The sequence below is a fragment of the Epinephelus fuscoguttatus genome, linkage group LG2 (assembly GCF_011397635.1).
Source record: "Epinephelus fuscoguttatus linkage group LG2, E.fuscoguttatus.final_Chr_v1".
Taxonomy (NCBI): Eukaryota; Metazoa; Chordata; class Actinopteri; order Perciformes; family Serranidae; genus Epinephelus; species Epinephelus fuscoguttatus.
The window spans coordinates 39235406-39252400 of NC_064753.1; the positions used below are offsets into that span (position 1 = coordinate 39235406).

Below are 16995 nucleotides of genomic sequence, written 5' to 3' on the forward strand. Positions count from 1 at the left end.
GTCAGTTTTGGACGCTCAGGGGCGGCGGGTCAATATATCTTTGTTACATGCATTGGGACTTTTCCATAAATTCCTGTATTCACAGGAAATGTACAAATGTACCCCTTGTTAAATACATTCAGTCTCATGTCAAAATAAAGTCAGAACAAAGGTAAAAACATTGGTTTTAAAGCTACTTTATGAAGTTTACAACAAACGTTAGGTTCAGGAAAAAACATCATGGTTTGGCTTAAAATAAGGACATTTGTTCCTAATGTCATGTGACATATGTCATATGTGGAGTATGCTACACGTACTAGCATGCCACATTGTTATTACAATAATATTGGTTGACTTTTGGTGTCACATGGGACATAAATGATGGTCTCCCAGCAAGTCCAGAGTCTTCATGTGGACTTTCTCATTCCAGTTGGTCAGAGCTTCAACAAAAAGCCACCACCTTATACTGCAGCTAAAGGGTGCTTCCGTGCGTCAGTATCTGACGTGAGGCCAATTACCAAATGTCAGTATTTGGGAGTGAGTTGGGAGTGAGACCAAGTTGTGTGTAGAGATCCTCATTAAACCGCTGAGGTCCTGTTAAACATCAAAGAGGAAAAGATTCCACCACAAGTTTAAGAAAAATGCTTTTATTTTGTACACCTTTAAAAAGCACATTTTAAAGCACAAAGATTTACTCTGTATATAAACACCTCTCTTCCTTGGACTAAAAAATGGTAGCATTTGCACATTGTGCTTGAATTGCAAAGTCTGTACATCCGCTCTGGGTCTCCTGTGGTGTTCAAGACCCCAGTAAACATTTTATTGCATAAATCACATCTGACCTCGGCGGCCATTTGTTGAAGTCTTTAATGTGTTGTGGAAAAACAGAAAAAAATAACCAGTAAAATGAGGAAAGAAGCTCTCATACCTGTTACACAGTGAACAATAATAGCAGCTTTCTTAATGAAGGCGTTGCACATTGTCCTGAAAAGAAAATACAAAGCAATCCAAAAGAAATCATGTGACAATTAACAGCGGTTGTGCTTTTGTCTATCTAGCAAAACATCTCTGCAAATGATTCCAACAAATGATGAATGATGCAAACACACACTCCAGCAAAAAACTTGCAAGGAGAATTTGCAGCTACTGGCTCGTTTCCCTTTAAACCGTAGCTGACTAAATGCTAATCTCTAGTTGCACACATCCCCTTTACAATAAGCAAGTTTTACACATCTTATTTTCGCTATAATCTACTCGACCTACGCTTGAAAAACTAGCATTTGTCAAAAGGCAGTGTCTCTCTGTGACATCTCCGAGGAGACTTAACATCGTTAAATGCTGAACGGAAACTGGTTCGCACAAAAATAGACAAATTCAAATATACTTGAATCAATGACTTTGGTATAAACAAAATAAAGATTCACACACAAAACTTCCATTCCTGAATGTTCCATTTAAACTATATTTTTCTACCCGTCCTGTCAAAATGGCAGAGCGTGAATTATGCACGTGTTCATGGGAAGAAAAAACCACCAGGAAATGAACAAAACAAGGATCGGCAAGCGTACAAAGAAATGGGATTATCAAAGCGTGCACTCGTGGCTCTTCTCTGGGGAAATATTCTAACCTTTTAACTTTAAAAAGAGAACAGAAATGTAATTCCTTTCACTGACACAGAGAGGGTTAGAGGTTTGAGATTATTATTTTTTTAATTCAGTTTTTGTGAATAAAGTCAAAATATTTTAGAGGAAAAAGTCAAGTTGTTGTTTCAAGGAGAGAGGCATCATTTTACAAGGAAGTGGTGATTTTCAAGAAAATATTTCAAGAATAAAATAATTATATTTTGATAATATGTTTCTAGACAAAATTCGATATTAGAATTGTGTCATGGTAATTTATCATCGCTAAACAGGGCAGATGTTAGATGTGCATGTGAACTAGTAGCATCCAGAGGTGGGATCAAGTCATTGTTTTGCAGGTCTCAAGTCCTTGCACTCAAGTCAAGCCCCAAGTCAAGTCATAGACTGTAAAAATAATTGACAGAGCCACTGTGACGTCACCTATTGGTTTGTGGACTCCTGTTTGGGAGCATCAAGTTCGGCATTATTGCTGCCGCCATCTTGGATTACTGGAGCTAAAAGTGACCATATTTGGACCAGAGGTTGAAGCCGTGGAGGAACGAGGGGTGGATCTGACTGAGGAGCCGAGGACACTATCAGCAGACAGCCTGACACTAAAAGCGGCCCACCTTTAATTATGCGTAATTGAAGCCATAATAAAATGTAAACGAATGAGTCATTAAAATTCATCTCTGTACAGTTGTCATGACAATTAAAGTTAGCTATAGAGACCAAAACAGTTTTTGTACCAGGCTGTATGCCAATGAATTCATCTTTGGTATCAATCTTTGTTCATGACTCTCGTTTGAAACTTGCTGCCTGATTAGTTCAAACAGTGAATCTGGAGAATTAAGCGTCGACTTGCTGGGAATGAATTGATTTGTTGAACACTTTTTAAATCACATCTCTGGGTTTGGGGGAAGATATCAAGTATTCAAAAGGTCAGGTTAGAATCCAATTGAAGTCACAAGTCATTGGTGTTAAAATCCAAGTCGAGTTGCAAATCTTTTTTTGATTTTGTCAAGTTGAGTCTAACGTCATTAAATTTGTGACTTGAGTCTGACTCGATTCCAAGCCATGTCGCTCAGGCCCACACCTCTGGTAGTATCTGAACATCACAGTATATATGCACTGTGTAAGCTGTGTTAAACAGTTACTATTTTTCCATGCAAAAAATGTCTTTTCACTTTATTCTTTAAATATTACCACTTATTTCTTGAAATCTGAGATTATTTTTGTCCTGATGTTATTTTTGTGGCCCTAATGCACACTACTGTCACAAACACTCACTTAGCTCTCAATGCAACAAGCTGATAAAGTGAGGAAGAACTACCCGAAGAAATTAGTAATCACTTTGAACGAAAACGAGACTTGTTTTTTATCCATTACATCAAAATGAATCACATGCTTTTTTGATTTAGTCAAAAATTAGCTCACACTATGACAACCTGAAAGCAGGGAGAATATTTTCATCTCAAAGTTTTGATGAAAATGACCAAAGAAAATTCACCATCGACACCTTCAGAAGAACAAACTGGCCTGATTCTCCTCCATTAATAATCTTTAAGGTAGATCGATGAAAGCCTCATTGATGCTGAAGGCTCCACTCTGTTTTGTTTGTGAGTGCTGACTCATCCCCGACTAGCGACTGTACTGTGTGTGCAGGCTCTCCAGCCTATTAGCCGGGTGAATTGTTAGTGTCTCGGCGAGCTTTCTTTCTCCTCGTACAGCGGTCAACAGGTCGGCTCTCAGATTAAAAACGCTGAGTTCACGCACCCACAGCAGCTGAGAGGAGCAATGAGAGCCTGCTGGGACCGACAGCCTCTTAATGCTTGTCAAGAATTGACCTCGACCTTCAGTACTCCCGGCATTGTCTATTTAAATGTTATAAACTGACGTGTTAGCGAGATGCAGCTGTGCCTCTGCTGCCCACGTGTCTTTCTACCCGAATACACAACACATACATCCACCTCCACCTCCACTTGTTTCCTGCAATTATCATCTGGAAGCACGAGCTATAGAGAGAAGCTTTACAGATGAGTTTCCAAAAAAGGTCAGAAGCGGGGCAGGAAAATGAATGGCAATGCAGCTAATGGTGCTGATGATCAAACCGGGGGAAATAAGGGGATATAAAGATTTTAATGTTTCACAATGACGGGTCAAGAGATTCATCTGACGCTAAAGTTAAAGACAGTTTAATGAAATACAAGTGTTGGTTTAAAGCATGTCCTGTGTGCATTTCTTATGGGGTGTAGGGAGCTTAAAAATGACACTGCAGGGCATTTATTTGGACCCGTCTGCATGATGCTTCAGCAAACAAAGTTAGTCCATGATTTGGACCAAAGCAAGACAACTCTGAAAGCACCCTTAAACTCCAAGTGATGCACAACTGTTCTTCTGCAGTGGCACATAGATTATTACTTTTTTTTTTTTGAGGGACGTTAGTGGGGTTTGGTTACAACTATGACTGGCAGCACACAGTTTGTCATCTTCCATCAAGGTAAAAGCATTTCAGTGGCTAATTCGGATAAATGATTCAATAGGATTCTGTTGAAGATTGTTGTCAGCCTGACGGGTTTATCTCAGAGAACGTACCAGGAACAGTGAGCAGTCTCAGCTGAAACACAACAGTCACATAACTTTAACAACTCTGAGCTGATGTGCGTACACAACAGCTCAGCTAAACACAGTGGGATTGTGGGTGGGGACCGAGGAGACCTGCTGGTAACGGAGCCGATTTAACCATTTGAAATCAAATATGGTGGATTGAGGTGTTTACTCCTCAGAGAGGCTCGACAGGCACCTAATCCACGACTTGATATTTATATTGAAAAGGGAAAAACATTTTTAAAGAAGTTGAACTCAGTGAAGATGTAACAACATAACCCCCTAAAATCAGTTACTATCTATCTGTGTTTTGGGGGCTTCAGAGAAGAAGTGGAAGCTGCCAGTTTGGAGGCATAAAGTATTTGATGCTTCTCTGAGAAGGGATGACAGCCGAATCAATTTATCTCACATAACAGCTTAAACATGGTGTACTTAAAAAAATACTTCTTGATTTAAAACTTTTACAGGTTGTAGGATAAAAAAATGGTTGCAGCGGAGAAATAAAATCCAATATGTTTGATTTTATATTAATAAGAATATTATTTTGGCAACATTCTCCAAATTATCTATAATATATTCTGTGTTTTATTGTTTTAAAAAGCTTTGCAAATCTAGGATGAGACGGTAAAAAAATACAATTAGAGAAGAGACGTGTGGTGGATGCAATAAATGTCGGAAATATGATTCAAGCGGTTTCATCTTTCTCTAACGTCATATATTGTTACTTTAAACCACACACACACACACACGCAGACACACACAGCCGTGTTCTCTCTGAACACACACACACACACACACTCACACACTGAAACTAGGTCTGTGCATAATTACAAACACTAGCTCAAGGAAAGAAACAGGAGAGGAGAGCTACAGTCAGTGTTGCAGAAAATATAAAACCTGCAACAGAGCACAGGAGAAACTTTTAGTGTTGAGAGCTGCAGCTGAATAAACTCATCCTTTAGATTATGAACCTCGACCAAAACTGGGACGCACACACACACAATGTGAGCATCCGCCTCACATTCAATCATCATTAAGCGTATATTCACCTTGTCAGTCATCATCTCAGCTGTATGCTAATGTGGGTTACAGTTTATCTAGTTGTGCTTGGCACGAATCCCTTTTAAGTAGTTCTTCCAGCGCTTCACTACATCCTTGAAGATGGGAGCGTTGTCTATGGATGCCAGCAGCTGCAGCTGGTTAATGTGTGTGGTGTGATAGTCCCAGCGTGCCAGGTTGGGCGCTGTTCCCAACATAAAGTGACGCAAGTCGTAGATGCTTCCAGACCCTGTGTCAAAGAGCGGCAGCATGGCCTTCAGCGACTCCATGCCACGGCTGAACAGCTGCCCCGCCTCCCTGCCGAGCTTCTCCCCGGCTGTCTCAGTCAAGTCGTAGAGTCCCAGCAGGGAGTAGATGAAGCCGTTGAGGACAAAGGAACTGGGCGTGGTGGGGTACTCTTCATACCAGTCGTATTTGTTCATGAACACAGCTTTGACCCCGTGCTGCGCTGAAGGCACCTTGTAGGGTCCAACTGCCTTGAGGGCAGCATTGAGGTACGCTTGGTCCTTGGTGAGGAGGTACGCTCTCACCAGAGTGGACATGGCCTGGCCCTGAGCCATGGCCGAGTACCAGCCGGGCTCCAGAGGCCGGAAGCCTTCACCTAGTTTACGGGTGACCATGATGGGCCAGCCACCTCGCTCGTCCTGGTTGCGTATCAGCCAGTCACTGGCGGCAAAGAAGGCGGCCATGTGGGCGGTGGTGGAGATGGTGACGTTGTCAACAAAGCCACGCCCATGTAGGACTAATCGCACCACCCGTCTGGGCATGATCTGAGCGGAAACACAGACGCAAGGGCAGACAAAATTACTGAACACTGGAATTATGATTTGGCATCAATTCAAAATCTCTTTCACTGTCAATTAATCTGTCGATTATTTTCTCAATGATTAATTAGTTGTTTGGTCTACAAAATGTCAGAAAATGTTGAAAAATAAAAAAAAAGTTTAGATATTTTGTCAATGAAAATGTGTGGGACCCCTGGATAACTAAATTATCAACGCAGTGAATAAACAGTATCATCTCTCGTCCAGTTTCATGGTTATCTAAACACAGGTGTTTTTTATTAAAGGTACTTTCGGCACCAACCGTCTGACACAAACTGACCTTAGTGGCCTTCACAGCCTTGGTGTTGGACAGCCCGACGCCCTTCCTGAGGTCGGTGAGCAGGTCTCGGGTCAGAGTGCTCCAGGTGGTCCGTGGCCCGACACCATACGTAATTTCGTGGTCTCTGAAGGCGATGAGCTGTGTGCTGGTCACGTAGTGGATAGTGAACGGCGGGCCCTTCTCTGTGGTTTCCAGGACGACAGACACGCTGCCATTGGAGACAAACTTGATGTCCAAGCTGAGGATGAAGTCTTTGGAGTTACCCAGCTGGAGGGACACGCCTTCGGAGGACTCTGTGGTGGCGGGATGAGAGGAGGATGTTAAAGGTACACTATTGGGACATTTTTGTAATTCTGCATTATTCCGATAATTAAAATTATCGCTGATAAATAGCCCCGATAATACAAAGCCAGATTGCTTTCATTGACTTAACAAAGGAAGAACCTACACACCCTAACACAGTGTGTGGTGGTACATGTACCTTTAACCTTGGTTTGCAAGCCACTAATAAACACAGAGAAGAACAACAACTGCAGTACGCTGTCTAGAGGGCAAAACATGTCGCGGTGTGGACGTCTTTCGCAGTTCAGAGCAAGACAACAGGATTGTGCTGAGGGTCTGATCTCTGACTGCCCAACACCCCACATCTTCGCCTTTCTTACCCTCAGGTGTACATAAACTACAGGTTATACTCAACAAAAATGTGAAACTATTGGTTATCCTATCAGTTATCAGCCATGAGCAGTAGGTAATTATTGGTTATCAGTGTCAGTTGAAAAAATCCATATCAGTGCATCCCTATACACGATGCAAAATGTTTCTAAAACCAACATTTAGACTCATACAACAGTAACCCCTCTTAATCATCACTTAGAAGTGTGCGATGGTGTATTTTTCTGCAGAGAATCTGCCCTCTGTCTGTATTTTCTAATTTTCTTCTTATTTACGGTGTTCAGGACGTTTATTGGCGTGCGCCCCGACAGTGCTCGGCTGAGCTCGGTGCTCGATACAAAGGAAGTAACCAGGTGCCAGACCGTAAGCAACAGGCATCCAAGAGAAACAGCACTGGGAAAAACGCAAATATGACGAGGCGAAATGCCAAATGAGAGTCAATCTGGGGTTGCCTTTTACTTTCAGTTTTGCTGGCAGGTGTGTTTACAAACAGTAACAGTATACCTTTAAAAACTTGTAAGAATTGCAGTAGAAAACAGGTTTTGTCGTGTTTCATCAGGTGCATCTGGTCTAAAAAAAACCATGACTAACCTCATTTGACTGAATTTACAAACTCTGGAAGAAAATGGTCTATTTTTAGCAGACTGACTGGAAGCCTTTTACAGCGCCTGTCTCCTTTGATGTTTCAATAAAAGCTCGTCTTTGTCCTCATGTTCCCAAGATTCACTCTGTAGTCACATTCTGAAATGATCAATAACAGTCAGATAACATCTGTGGTCAAAACCTGACTCTTTATTACTGAGGGTCTTGTAGCGTTATTACCTGTGTGAAGTGCCTCACTGTGTGTGTGTGAGTGTGAGACAGAGAGAAAGTCTCCAAATGCACACAGAGACAGGCTTCTCATGGGATGTACAGTACAGATGTGTCACTGCACACAGAGCTTAATTAGGAGGAGGACATAAGGGAGGGAACAGAGGGAGGAAAGACACAGAGTGGTGGGAAGAAGAGTGAAAGAGTAAGTTTATGCACTGCACCAACTTTTCCATTTGCATCTCCACATCTCATCTCTTCAAAGCTCAAAGTAACCAATGATATTCAGTTGCCACACTGCCACCGCTCCTCTTACATTATACCAACTCAGTACCAGGCACTTCAGTTGCTGTTGTGAATTCATTTCAACGCTCTTAAACACTAACAGCTTCTGGAATGATCTCTCCTTTGGCCTCGTTACTCCGTCTGCACAGCTTAAAAAAAACAACCTTTTCTAATCAAAGCTCCCGAAAGGACGGAAAAGAAAGAGTGTAGGAGTCAAGAAAAAGGAGGGTAATGGCATGATGGATCGCCTCAAGTGCCCTTAAAGCCAGCCCGAGACAGGAGAGAGTGAAAATGAGCCAATAGTGAGAAGACAATTGAGAATCAGATCTCACATGACACGAGCTGGGGAAGCAGAAGCAGATGAGGCCGCCTGAGACACAAAGGCAGTCGATCAGGAGGAGAATGGAGGAGAGAGCCAGTCTGGCAGGGGCCTTTGGATGACTACGGCTCTTTAATGCACTCATAAATCCATTACTTAAGGCAATGCAGAGAGTAAGTGGATTTGTACTCTGGCCCTGTGATTACTCTGGCATCAATAAAGGATGGGCAGGGAATATAGACGAGATTCCACCTCCTCTGCTCGGCTTTGCTCTCTGGCTGTTTAGCAATCAGGCAGGAGACAGAGATGACATGCAGCTGCAAATATGTCGGCATACAAACAAAGCTTGAGTACATGAGTGGGCACGATGAACATTTGAAAACACATGTTCAGCGTGTGTTGTGCATGTGAGGATACAAAAGACACCATGCGACAAGACAACAGTCGATGCACTTTGATTATTTATCCACATCTCTTTGGGACTACATCAGGACATTCAGTGTCTATAAAAAGTATTCACCCCCCCCTCAGGAAATGTTCATGTTTTTAGGGCTGCGAGTAACAATTACTTTCCTTATCAATAAATCAGCCAATTATTTTTTCAATTTATCTTGTTGTCCAAGAAGTGGTGCAAAATGCCTGTCATAATTTCCCAGAGCTCAAGGCAACAATTGCTCGTTTGACACAGCCAACTGTCCAAAACTTCAAGGGATGGTTCAGATTTGCTGATTGTCTGATCAGCTGATTGGCAGTTCAGCTCAACGCATGAGAGGAGAAACGTAAGTGAGGAGGGTAAACAATAGGATGTTCCTGGCGATTAATTTCCCTGTCGACAAAATGAAAACTTTAATTAAGCCTAGTTGACTAGTCTAAAAAAGGGAAAACACTCAGAAAACAGTAAAAATTTAGCACAATTTATCGTTAAGTATTTGAAACATTGTCCCAAAAAATACTGTGTGCATTAAGAGCCCTTTGAAGCCTTTAATCACAATCTTCAACAACCATGTCGGATTTTAAATGCAGCTGAAGTACGAGACACTTTGCGCCGTGCAGTATGAATGTGAACCTGCACATTATCTGACAACACTGACGTAAATAATATATCATCTTAAAAAAGATGAATTTCTGCTGAATTCATTTTTTAGATCAAAGTACTGTCAAACCGTGCTGGTTTTGTGAGAGGACATCTCTCTTATTTCCCACCATGCTGTTTTAAAACTCCAGTCTACTCAAGCATTACCACGGGGAAGTGGACTGCTGTCTGACTGCTCTGTAGCACCCACTAGCGGCGGGCTAGTGGTTGACAGTTAAGCAGCTTTGTACATAAATAAAACACTTGGTTTAACCAACTGATATTTATGGTGCCGACTATTAATGTGCTAACTGGCTAACTCACGCCAAGATGGTCTTTCGTTTTCCCTTTTTTAATGACGAATATAGACTACCGCCGCCTGCTGCTATGGAGAGTTATTTCCTTTCACACCGGACCAGAACATACATGCTGGTTGGCCATTGGCTGTAGTCTTTGTGGTGTGCTCCTGTGCAACTTTCTGGCCGAGACACAGGTGACGTGAGGCGACACAACAGTCTGCTTTCATTGCTGTTAGTTCTCTGCAGTCAGTTTGGTGTGTCTGGGCCTTATGGGCCAAGCGGAAACTCGCGGGCAGGGCCAGTGAGTGGAACACTACTGCACATATTCAGCGGGTCACATACCTGGGATGTAAACCTGCAAGCTACGAACTTTTTTTGCACAAGAGTACGTAATTCAATTGGACTGAACAGGGGTCCAGTATCCAGTCATTACTATACATCTATGTGACGTCTGTAGTCATTTATCAAAATTGCATCCGAAGGACAAGACTAATTTTCAGTAGGACATTTTTAATTTTTGCAAGGAAGTAATAGAAATGTTGCAATTATTACTGACTGACATCGAAATTAAAACAATGCAAGTTTGTTTGGTTGAAAAAAACCAAGACACCAGCTGTTGCTTTTCTGTTTCTCAAAAAGAAGCCACTCACGAGTGTGGCTGTTGCCACGGTAACCACGGGTATCTTCAAATCAACTAGGACTGAAATCTTGAGAATTAGAACTTTGAAGTGTCACTAAAGTCACTTTAACTTTGATTCAATGTTGTGAGACAATGAAACATAAAACTTTCCAACGCAGCCGCTGACAGCTGTCACTCCACTGGATTTCTGTACGTAGATCGCCTCGCTAATTCTGGAGAGGTTTAGTTTATTCAGACTGCATTTCTGAACTATCAAACGACCACGAGGGGATTGAGAAAATAAAGGTGCTCAGTAGCAGACGGCGTTCGTGCAGGAATGTGCAGATGGTAGATGGTAGGTTATTATCAGGGGACAGACGACTGATCCACTTGTCAGAGGATTTGAGAGGCTGTTCAACACCAGCGCCCTAGATACAGTAAGGAGGAAAAAAGACCCAAACAGAGGGAAGGGAGCAGGGGGAGGAGGTGGAGGGAGGTGAAGACAAAAAGAGAAACTGACAGCAGAGGAAGAAAACAGGAAAAGTTTGGATGACAGAGCAGAATGAGGCGTTAAAATGGAGCATAATATGATTGCAATGTTTAGGAGGATCACTGAGGGCTGATAAGTGGGTGGAAATGAGTAAAGAGGGGTGGAAGACTGACTGAAATCTGGGGTGGACGAGGAAGATTAATGGAGAATGAAGACTGCCGAGGGAGGGCTGAGGAGCGATGATGAAAACATGATGATGTCGAGGAAAGAGAGAGCTGATGATGGCGAGTTGAGGCTGTGAGGCGAGGTGAGCAGGGAGCAGAGAGGGAAAGAAAGGAAAGTGAGGAGCGGTGGAATGAAAAGAAGTTGTTGATGATGAGAGGTTGAAAGCGGAGGAATTAGGAGGAGGGGGAAATTACAGTAGAGGCAGCAGCTCAGCAGAGGACACACAGTGTGTCCTGGAAATATCAGCAGGAGATCAAAGGAGAATAAAGACAGCTCAGAGTCAGCACTCAGTAAAAGATTCTGACTTCTCCCAAATCCAAAAATAACTCTGCCAACTATCTCGTGGCCGTGGTCATTTTACTGTTGGAAAATTGGGCCACTATCAGAATAAACAGCCGGATTGTTCTCATAGTTTAGATATTTACACCACTCAGATATTTACAATAGTGTATGTTTACTGCGGGCTGAGCAATTTAAGAAAAATATCTAACCGGTTTAATTTTTCTTACCAATATTGCGCTTTCAATTGAAACCATTTTTCCATGAGTTTAGCTGCAGGTCTGTATTAACGGTCTATATACTATTAAATATATCACAAGTGTTATCAAACAGTTATTCTTTCTAAACTAATAAAATCATAAAATATATTGCTGTTGCTTGTTGCTGAGGTCCTGGGGAGTTCAAAGTCTTCCACCAGGCAGAGAAAAAAGTTTTAATGTTGAAATATTGACCAATTTAACACACATATATGAACAGGGTGTCTACAGATGTCTGACAGTTAAATCTAATGCTTTTTAAGATCCATTCAAAAAGACATCTTATAACCAGACATATTATTGGACAACTCATGTTTTACTTTTTTAAGCATCGCAGAGAAGTAGTATATATGTGGTCTTTAGCAGAGGAAAGTGTTGTAGGAATATGGTTATTAGAGCGAGTTAAGTCTGTCTAGATTCTGCCAACAGGGAAGTAAAAGTATGAAGTAAAACTCAAAGATGCTTTTTACATTGGTTAAAAACGATCATAAAATAGACTACAATAAAACACACGCAACATCATTCACACACTAAAAGCCATTTTGAAAAGATGTGTTTTCAATAGAGGCTGGAATCAGGGAAAGTCGGTGCAGTCTTGAATATGTTTGGGTAGGGCATTCCAGGAGGAGGGGGCAGCATTGGAGAAGGCTCTGTCGCCCCAGTTTTGGTGCTTGGTCCTGAGTGGTGGAGTCACGAGGGTGGCATCAGAGGAGCGGAGACTGTGAGAAGGAGTGAGGCGGTGGAGCAGGTCAGTGAGGTAGGAGAGGGCCTGGTTATGGAGGGCTTTGTAAGTGAGGAGAAGGACTTTGAATTGGATGCGTTGTGGGACAGGGAGCCAGCGGAGGTTCTGAAGGATAGGGGTGATGTGATCACGGGTTCAGGATGGCTGAGCAGACGGGCAGCAGAGTTCTGGATGTATCGGAGGCTATTTAGGAGTTTGGATGGAGTACCATGGAGAATGCTGTTGCAGTAGGCCTTATTGTTGAATTTAAGACATTTTAAGGCTTTTTAAGGACCTGTAGACACCCTGACCACCAGGGTAACCAGAGGTTCAACACCTCTGGTTACCAGCTGTCAATGACTATGTTTACATACACAGTTATAGTCCTCTATTATCCCAAATATGATTTCAAATTAGGCCTTGTTCTAAATGTAACAATTACTGATTAAGACAAGTGGGACATGGCGGTATTATTCTGGCTTTAGTAGCATTCTTTGGGGAAACACCTATAAAAGCAATTTATTTATTTACATTACACATATAAAAAAAAGCCATCAGGATTGTACATAATGTAGGGGACACATGAACACACTGTTTTTGAAGTCACATGCACTAAAATTCGTTGACTTAATGTACAAAGCTAGAAATAATCTACTTCTGGGCGATATTCAAAAGATGTTTTGTGACAGGGAGGGGGGAATTGATTTTTGGGAAATTGGGATAGTTTTTGACAGTTGTTGACAGTTTCCTTTTCAAATGAGACATGAATACTGGAGAAGGGGGTATGATTATATAAGTGCACACTTCTTCCTACTCCTTTTGTCCAAAATAAAGTCATTCATTCATTTATTTATACAGCACACTGAAAATATGCGTCTAGATCAGGGTTTTGTACCGCAGTTTGCCACACACAACCTTTTGCCTGTTTACGCTCAGCTCTGTGCATTGTCATGGATACACTGATAACAAACTAACTTGCTAACAGTTTGCAAGGCTGGAGTACAGATGTATGTCCAAAGCCAACATTTGTGGTCGGAAGACGAAATACACCTACTTTTAAACATAATGACAGACTTGGATATCAACAGGTTTTTGGATATGTGGAGTCACTGAAATGCTGTCCTTTTTTTTTTTAAAGAAAGTGGCTGAAGGAATCAAAGAGGGAAGCTGTGTTCACATTCAAGTCAGCCACTGGTGGAAAACTGGAAAACATCCTGTTTTGACACAAAGAAAATGGCACAAGGAACTCCAGCTGTTCCACTTTGCCACACATTTATCAGGGTATACATGGCTACCTGTAAACCGTAATATTAGTGGAATGTTTATTTTCATTAGCCAAGTAAACAGCTTCGAAGGAATATTGTGTTTGGAATAATGCAAAAAGTTGATGTGAGGCGAATACAGAGATTGTTAATGTAGAAAAAAAGTAGCCACTACAGGGCAGAAAGACACAACCCACTCCTTATTTTGTCATTAGAAATAACAGAGTGGTGCTTCTTCCTCTATAAAACCATCTTTGGCTAAGCATAAATCTATAGATATCAGCATTCAGAGAGTGAACATATGAACCAGTCAGCGGCCAAGATTTATATTCTGTGGTTTCACAGAACGAATATTAATTGACACCAGCTGAGTAAAGACACCTACGTCATTATAGCTGATGAAACCAACGCTTAAACTTAGATTAAACTTTAACTCACTCTTGTGATGTGAAAACTGGCACTCTTTCAGCTCACACCTGAGTGAGTCTATATAGATATACACACACACTGCAGCCCTGAATACAATTCTGTTTGGAGCTTTATGAAAAGGACAATAGGAGTGAAGAGGGAGACAGTTTATTTTTTCATATTTTCCCTCTTTATAGATCAATTTTTTGATGCATAAGGGAGAAGGCTGCACACAATAAACGTCTGTGCAGTCTGAGTGTCCTCAGTATGGTATGAGCCTTGATACAAAGAGAGTGAGGTGAATTAAATGAGATTCCTTGGAGTTGAAACTGTGCAAAAAGGCACCAAGGACAGTGGCATCCTTCAGTCAGGTTCATTACAAGGGGCAAGAGACTCCGTTTTCTGAAGGCCAGTTAACTTTACACTGATGGAGAATTAAACAGATAATATTGTGAGTATTTGTAGGGATTTAGTTCTGACTGTAGCGCTCAAATCTCAACAACTCCCTCTGAAATAACAACAAAAAAATGTTCAGTGACAGTTTTTTGATATCAGCTCCAAGCCTCATCAGTGACCTTCATATCTTATAAATTTATTCTGTTATGATACTGCTTGTCATGTAATATATTCTGAAATATTCAAACATGAATATGGTTTGTTTAATATTAAATTCTGGTTAATATTAATAACCAGATATATATATGTAGATAAATCACTTCTGATTATGTTAAAGCTAATGTTATCTGACTGATGACCACCTAATGACGGCACTGAGTGCTCTCCACTGCAGCAGAATGAGCTAACATTAGCTTCACACACTGACAGCCTGAGCTGCTTCACAGCTCTGTATCCTGGAAAACCCCGGCCAGAGCTACTAGGCTTATTTGCTTAAAATATGAACATAATTAATATGATGTGCTTAATAGGAATAAAACATTTGTGTTCCTCTGTGCCACTGACTTCCATTGTCGTCCACAAACAATAAATAACACATCAGTGCTGTGACATGCATCTTCCTGACAGCTAATGTGTAGTTTGTTTTACAGTCAATCTAACGGCCTGCTGCTGTAAACTCAGCCTTTTTTGATTTGTGAGAGTAATTATTTGTGGCAGTTTTGTAAAGATTTACCCCAGAAACACACTAAGCAGTGGCCAAGTGCAGCTCTAATTATATTTTTCTGTGGCTGGGAGGCGTGTTCATGTGTTTTGGATGGTACGGAGTTCTTCGTAACACAGGTCAGCATGTCCCAAGATTCACAGGACTGACTGATTGGCTGCGTGTATTCTCTGGCCGCAATTTGAATTTAAAGTTCAACTGTCGTCAACTTTACAGCCGAAATACATGGGGCACAGACATCACGAAATGGGAGTGGAGCAGGGTGTTTGTGAATTGCTACACAGACTACATCTCGGTAGTGTGTGGTTCCTGCCTGCTTTAATGTGTATAAACTGAGTTTTGCAGAGTGATAATGCAGCTGATTACGGAGGGTTTGGAAGCATCAACTATCTCAATTGGTACTGAATTAATTAACTGGATCATTTTAGGATGAATTGCTTTGATTGATATATTTTAATGTGAAATGTAAAAACACCCACAAGGTTACTCTGCAGCCTCACATTGCCTCTGGTATGATGAGGTATTCATTTTAATCATTTTTAAACAGACGCTGCTCATTTTTACTCAGTTCTTTGTAGTTTTTATCTGTTTATGGGCTGCAGAGCTGCGCTGCTAAGACCATCCTGATGACGTGAGCTCAACCTTCTGTTTTGCTTTCTGTATCAGTCTGGACTCGTAACCAACTAAGCAACGTAAGCAACTAATCAGAGATGACGTAATATGCAGGCCGCAGCTTAAAGAACACGAATGGCAGCTCTAACTTCAGTAGAGTTAACATAGCCATAAATTAAGTTAATGCAGAAATAGAGTTAAAAACTGCATACTCTTTAAATTAAAGTTAATTTGTTACGTTGATTGGCTGAAGGAGTCTAAAGTGCAACACACACTGCCGCCGGTGTGGCGCTGTGGCCGTCAAGTGCCGTCCCCCAACACACATTGGCAGTGGCGCGCAGCGGCACTGTCGACAATAAAGTGTATTTCCCACCCCAGCCCGCGAGATGGCTGTACCTACACTAGTTGCCAATGGCTGCCAACTGCTAGTAACCGAAGAAGAAGAGGAAAACTTTGAGGCAACAACAACTTGGATTTCACGGGTGAGTTTCTTATCAAAATCGTCTTATTAAAAATTTGAAAAACTTAATAACGTTAAGCATCCAGATACCCCTTTGAAAGCTGCAAATGAACATAAAAGGCTTTTCTCGCTATCTATCCATCTATTTTAATGCCTTGGCAGCAGGCCCAGCAAAGCACCCATGTCGTCCCTCTCCCCAGCAACGCTTTCCAGCTCCTCCTTGGGGACCCCAAGGTGTTCCCAGGCCAGATGAGATATGTAATCCCTCCAGCGTGTTCTGGGTCTGCCCCGGGGCCTCCTACCAGTGGAACGTGCCCACAACACGTCCATTCGGAGGCCCCCAGGAGGCATCCTGATTAGATGCCCAAACCACTTCAACTGACCCCTTCTAACACAAAGGAGCAGCAGCTCTACATCCACGTCCCATGTATTTTGGCCGTTACTTTGACTGCACTTCACCACAGAATCAAACAGCCACAGCTCAGAGTGGCTGCTGCAGTTTTGTATAGACATTACAGGGCAGCTCACTGCAGGACGCACTTTGCCGCTGCTTGGTGTGTTTTCAACGTTGTATCTTAAGTAGCCGACTTGACCACCTGTCTGAACCAATCAACTACATTGTTTACTTCTGAACAACAGAAGGCAAGAATTAACTACCTTTCATTACAGCCCATATGGTGCGTTCAGCGGTTTGCAAAGAGCCCACTAACCAGACAGCAG

At 41.9% G+C, this 16995-nt stretch overlaps 1 protein-coding gene across 1 annotated transcript in view; it reads right to left on the minus strand.

Annotated features, from left to right (window-relative positions):
• Positions 1 to 610: 610 nt before the first annotated feature.
• glceb (glucuronic acid epimerase b) overlaps positions 611 to 16995 on the minus strand; it is an 86257-nt gene continuing 69872 nt past the window's right edge. The window contains exons 5-6 of the mRNA XM_049593326.1: positions 6369 to 6661; positions 611 to 6034 (exon numbers count right to left, since the gene is read on the minus strand). Coding sequence (XP_049449283.1) covers positions 5303 to 6034; positions 6369 to 6661 — 1025 coding nt within the window. The 3' untranslated portion in view covers positions 611 to 5302. The remainder of the gene's footprint in view (positions 6035 to 6368; positions 6662 to 16995) is intronic.